This window comes from Eublepharis macularius, chromosome 1, assembly GCF_028583425.1.
Source record: "Eublepharis macularius isolate TG4126 chromosome 1, MPM_Emac_v1.0, whole genome shotgun sequence".
Classification (NCBI taxonomy): Eukaryota; Metazoa; Chordata; class Lepidosauria; order Squamata; family Eublepharidae; genus Eublepharis; species Eublepharis macularius.
The window spans coordinates 144432652-144438885 of record NC_072790.1 but is presented as its reverse complement, the minus strand read 5'-3'; the positions used below and the strand labels follow the sequence as shown (position 1 = coordinate 144438885).

The following is a 6234-nucleotide window of genomic DNA, read 5'->3' as shown; positions in this document are numbered from 1 at the left end:
GATAACACTAAGAAATAAGAGACCAGGTTACTTTTCTTGAACAGCACTAATACCAGCTACTAAGTTAATTGTCAGTAAACTCAAGTTTCTCTATCAACAAGATTAATAATTCAATCAGCAAAAAGAAAGGCTGCACTAGAGCAGAAGCTCAGCATGCTGAAGTCTTTGGTAAGTAACCTTTACCTTGGATTAAATTGGCCAAGGTTTATCTTTTTTCGACACTCACTGAGAACATGTCTTCAAGCATACTTTTATTGCCCTAGTTATTATCTCTTGAAGCTCTGGAACTTTGAATCCTTCTGCATAATGTAAGTGCCAAAAGAAAAACATTCAAACAAGTCACACATCTGTGTTGGTGTACTCAACACACACAACTCCTGCACTGGCAAAGTGAATTCTCCCTTTGTATGTTTCAGAAATGCAAAAGATTAAAATGCAACATACTCAAACATACACAAGCCTCCTTAAACAATGTTCCACTGGTTACTTGCTATTCATAAGAGAAATCATATGATTATATTTGAAACTTGATGAAATGCTAAACTTGAAGACTGTCACATTCCTAAAACTCTAAAAAAATGTATATAGAAAATAAATTTTATTCCAAGTCACAGTGAACTGTAAGTTTCATATTCAACACTGCTCAGTTACAAGAAATCTGTACAAATACTGTGTAGGCTACAGTGTATTTCAGAAGACATTTACAATTTAAAAAGTTAATATGGCTTTATTTTCCCATCCTCAGCATAGAAAGTGTTAGTACTAATGCTCACAGAAAAGTGTTTATTTGAATCCAGAGATGATGACTGCACGTAATTAGCTTAGTCAAAAAAGGATTTCTATTATTACTTTTAGTATTGCAAGAATTATAGTAAAGATGACTGATTCTTCATCCTGAGACTCATCTTCTGATGAATGAAACTGCTTCAGGGTAACCTCCAAGTCTTCTGGATTGTAGGAACCTGCATCCAATGGATACTTGACAACTGACTGATCGTAGTATACTTTCATTTCAAATTCACTTTCCAGGTGAGACGGATGACCATAAATCCCAATTCCTACTGGGCGGTGGAAGTGTTCTGGCACATGAACCACATCTTGGCCACAAGTTACAGATTGTAATTCATAATCATCAAAACTGGGATGAAGTGTCCGATCAGATACATACAGGTCTGCATCACCCTTTAAACTGTGCATCTGAAGCACTATTTTCCCTTCATGATTTAATCTCAAGTAACTATAATTGCCAGCACCAATCTGACCTTGAACCACATGAAGAAGAAGCCATTCTTCAGGTACATCCTCTTCTTCATTATAAGCACTTGCCATTAAAAGTCCTTGAGAAGCAAGCAGTATCACTAGTAGCCTCTTCCAGTGAGCTGCCATGGCACCTGTGGTGGGTATATTATTGTTTCAGATCATTCCATAGCTAATGCAAAAATAAGTGGGTGAAAAAGTGGAAAGGCAGTGAAGACACACAGTAAGTTGTGTTTCTCTTAACCATTGTTGTTATCTCTAACTGATGAAATGCACCAATATGAACACCTTTAATAGGAAATATTCAGCAGACATCACTTCAAGAGGCATCAATTTAAAGCACTAACCATGCCATCCTATGCATGTTTAGTCAGAAATTAGTCCAGTTTTAATAATTGTGGTTTACTTCCAGGCAACTGCACAGAATAGTGGCCTTATTGAGCTCTACCTAATTCTAGGTCTTGTAAATATGAAATATACACAGGTAAAAAATGCACCTTTAATAAAAGAGCTGATGTGAAAAAGCTTACCTAGAAAAAGATACAGCACAACTCTGGTTAAACAAAATTCAAGTCCAGTAGCAACTTAAAACCTAAGAAAATTTTCCAGATACAAATAGGAATAAAGATCCATGAGGTCTTCAATCCTTTGATTAAGAATGATTTAAACTCAGTTTAACATAAAAAATTGGTCTGCTTCTCTGTATAGTGTTTTGCACTATACAGAGGTGTGGTTATTTGGTGGGAAAATTGACAACATGGAGGCCCATTTGTTAGAAATTGACACATTTTGCTTTACTGGTCCATTAGGATAATAACATGCTGCTGCCATTCCTGAAGATTATTTATATAGTCCTTAAGTGGATCATTTGAGCTGAAAAGGGTGATGACAAAAACAAAACTTCACGGCAGGTGAAGAGTCATTTGTAATAGATCTGTAACACGTGTGAAGGATGACTAAGACCTTTTTTGCCGTGTTTGGCCCCGTATCTCTTGGTTTTTTGAATTCTGGACGATTAACTCCCCCTTCAGATTTCAATGTGGCATTTCTCCTCGCACATAAAAAGTGTAGGCAGAAAAGTTGGAAGAGAACCCTTGAAACTGCATTGAAATCTGAAGGGGGAGTTTTGTCTGGAATTTGGAAGAAAATCCGAAGCAGTATGGAGCCAAACACAGCAAAAATCACCTGCACAAAAAAGGCTTATATCATTCCAAGGTCTGGGAGGGAAGTACTTACAAATTTCAAATGGAAAATAGGAGAAATTAAGTTAATCATCATGCTCACCCTCATTGTAGTAACTGCATGGTCTTTTGTATATTTAAAATATTTATATCCTGCCCTTTTAAAAGATTCAAGAATTTACGAAGCAAGATAAAATCTATTAAAATGCAAAAGATAAAACATTCAGCCAGTTATAATCAATTTCACCAACATCACAATTTACAGCATAAATACAGCTCAGAGTTAACCCCTCCAATACTTAATTTTAAATCCATCTGGCAAAATGAACAGCCAGGATATAAAAGTTTTTCAAAAGCAAGAAGAGATGGTATCTGAGAAGTTATTCTCTAGTTACGAAAAATGAAAAACTCCAGGTTTTCATAGGCCAGTCATATTATCCAAGATGAGGGGATGGTCAAGAGAGATTTGTCAGCCAATTTAAGCATGCAGGTTGGTTTATACTAGAAGTACTATTCCTATATTGGGAGAAAGCCAGTTTGACATGAAAAGAGATACACCTTTTCACAACTGCATTCTGTAAATTACAGATGATGCTTTGACCTGTTTCAAAACCACATACATTAAATTATGGATACTGTAATCATAACGAACCAGTAACAAAATATACGTGTCTAAGAGTGCACCACCTAGTGATTTATAGGCCATTTTTAGAATTTTATCATACCAAAAGGCCCGTGAAACTTTATAGGAAACAAATGCTTAAGGAAAGTAACATGGGATTCCAGCACTTATGTATAAAGCAGAATACAATATAATCTTACATATTTACTCCAAGCCCATTGATTTCAACATGTTTGAACTGTAGTAACTCTGCATAGGATTGCACTAACATGCTGAAAAAATTATTCACTCTTTTCTCCCTGTGGTTTTGTGGGGGCCATGTTGGTTTCTTAAAGATAAGGCATAATGATAGTAATATCAGTATTTTCAGCAAATGGTGTTTATGTTGGCATCATTAAGATAGTGATATCAGTACTTTCAGTATAGGAGATTGTAGTGTATTCTCAAGCTTCAAATTTTCAGATGCCAAGGTGCTACATAGCTTCTTTACTTACAGAATTGTATTTTATTCATGAACACACGAACACAGCTCCATGCAATATGAAACTGTCTTGATACTACACACATTTTCTCAGATGCAAAGCCAGTCCCAAAGAAGCAAGTCTTAAGGCAATCATATTGCCTAGAGGTCATTTCTGTTGGTAAGATCTGATAGCAATCCACCCTGTGGATGAAGAACCATATAGCAGTACACAGTGCTTTTTTTAAAAAAAGGTACCAGTATTTTTAAAGTACCATATATATATTGTTGCACTGATTTCCACCAATTCCCCTTTCAGGACTTGGGAGATCCCCCCCCCCAAAGGTAGTAGTACTGGTACCAGCAAGTATCACCACACACACAAAAAACCCTGATGGTGGAAGAGAATTAAGTTTGGCATCTGGATCGAAAGAAGCAACATAAATACTTCATTGGACCCCAGGAAATAAAATCAGCAACTAGTGTATCAAGAGCATTATAACAAAACGAACACTCTAGTCTTTTTTTAAAAAAAATCCATGGATTACAGATTTGCTGTAGCAAGGAAAAAGAACCGTATGTTTGCTTTGAAAACGTTCAACCATTTTACTTGGAGGGGGGAATCTGCACCCACTTTAGACAGACAGAAAAGACTCCGGTATTTCGTCAACAACGCGATTTGAACTTGGGAGCCAAGCAGAAAATCGGGAGGCGCTCGGAGCTCTTTCAGTGAAGCTCGCGGGGGGCGGCAGCGCCTGAGGAAGCTTCGACCTGAAAACTTTGAAAGGGACCGCTTCTTTCCCAGCACATGCGTTGCACAGCGCTTCTTTACGTAGTCGATGTGTGGGCGAGAGGGGGACAACGAATTTCTTCCCAGGCCTCTTTCCGGAAGAGTTGAGGACTCCCCAAGGGAAAGAGAGCTGTCTGACCCTTGGAGCGCCCTACAACCTCTAGCTCGGAGCAATAGCCCAAGGCAAACAGATACGAATTCCAGAGCGAGGGAGTCGAATTAGTCTGTGTGCGTTAAAAAGAAAGCGGAGTCGTGTGACACTGAAGACTGACAGTTTCGCGGCAGCACGGAGCTGTCGTGAATTAGGGCCCAATTCTTCAGACGCGATGGGAAGGGGCCGCCTCTAGTTCACAGACGCTTATGCTAGAATGGCAGAAGAAAATGTGATTAGTCTTCAAGGTGCCACGAGACTCCTCTTCGTTTTTAATGCCAACTGAGGCTGGCTTCCTCCTTTGCGGTACTCGCTGGGTCTCCCTCTCTCTTCTCCCCGCGCACCCTCAGCCCTGCGCTTCCGCCATCCCCTCTCCGAACCCTCGCTCACCCTCCAAACACCATCAAGGAGGCCGCCAGAACCTCCTGACAGAAAGCAAGCCAAAACACAGCCGTTCACGCCAGCGACGACGAAACTCTGCTAGTGTCGCGAGATCTGGAAGCCTCCTCTTTATGGTTACGCAGGGAAGGGAGGTGGGGCACAACGGGGGTGGGGGCACGGAGGTTCTCTGCGGGAGGGAGTGCCTGGACATGTTTCCATCGCACTGGGGTGTGACAGCCCGCGCTTAACCCTCCCTATGTGACGTTATTCGCGGCTGCGGGGTGTTCGCTGTTGGGCGTTAAGCGCGAAAATGATTTCTGACTCGATCCTCATTGTAATTCTTGGAATTAAGAAAGGCCACAAGCCGACACCAAACTAGGGCTAGCGCAGGCTACACCACAAACTGGAACAGGTTGTGTAGCTCAGGTACTATAGTTTCAGGTAGGTAGCCGTGTTGTGCTATAGTAGGACAGCAGAGGTTGAGTCCAGGGACACCTCAGAGACCAATAAGATTTTCAGGGTATAAGTATCTGAAGTTGGGAGGTCTGACTCGAAAGTTTACCCTCTCAAAATCTTGTTGGTCTCTTAAGGTGCTAGGAGTCAAATCCTGTTCTAATGATGTTTTCCTGTGCATGAAAGATAAAGGCAGTATTATGGAGAGGTGAGATGGTAGGGGTGCATTGAAAACCCGTACACTGCTGTTTGATTTACGCAGACACATTATAATATATGCCTGCCTGTGACCTCCCAACAACAAACCCCCCAAACATCTATATTTAACTTAGGCTACCAGCAGGCACTTCAGGAGCATGTATAGCACATGCTCTCCCAAGGGGCATGACTACATCACCTGCAGAAGTGACATCACGCCGGCTACAAGAGTGCTCCTATACTTAGTTTGGGGCTGGTTTGTGCCCCAAATGGGCCAAATTGGCCCCTCATGGAGTGTGGGAGCATGCCTGTGGCCAGCATGATGATGTCACTCCCAAAAGTGACGTCATTGTGCAGGCACAGGAGAGTGTGTGATTGCAGAGAGCAGGAACAGCAGTAACATGCTATGTGCAAATGTTTAATAACAGCTGGGTGTAATGAAGGTGATTATATATGCCTGTCTGCATATCTGCCATGAATGTATTCTGTGTTCTGTACTGGTCCTCTGAAGGCATGAGAAGTTTCTTATTGATATTAAGGCAGTAGGTTATCTCACAAGTATTTACTTTCTCTTTCCCCGCTGCCTCCAGAAGTGTCTTTGAAAGCTAGCTGCGGCCAACTCGAAATGTATCTTTCTTGGGAACTGAGATGATTTCATTCTTTGTTCTGTCTAGCCTAAACCTAGCTTCAACCTGACACACACACACACAGCTCTTTCGTGCCCAAAACTTTAACGGCTAT

General features: G+C 41.0%; 1 protein-coding gene across 2 annotated transcripts; it reads right to left on the bottom strand.

The window, feature by feature from the left end:
- Positions 1-581: 581 nt before the first annotated feature.
- Positions 582-4937, bottom strand: C1H6orf120 (chromosome 1 C6orf120 homolog). 2 transcript variants are annotated; one of them, XM_054974368.1, is made up of 2 exons: positions 4852-4937; positions 582-1391 (listed from the first exon to the last, which is right to left on the bottom strand). In XM_054974368.1, exon 2 carries the CDS (start codon positions 1384-1386, stop codon positions 826-828), a length of 561 nt encoding a protein of 186 aa, XP_054830343.1. In that variant the 5' UTR covers positions 1387-1391; positions 4852-4937; the 3' UTR covers positions 582-825. The 2 variants fall into 2 exon arrangements, with proteins under 2 accessions (XP_054830343.1, XP_054830351.1); XM_054974376.1 differs by having other exon boundaries at positions 582-1429; positions 4852-4935.
- Between the last annotated feature and the right edge of the window lie 1297 nt (positions 4938-6234).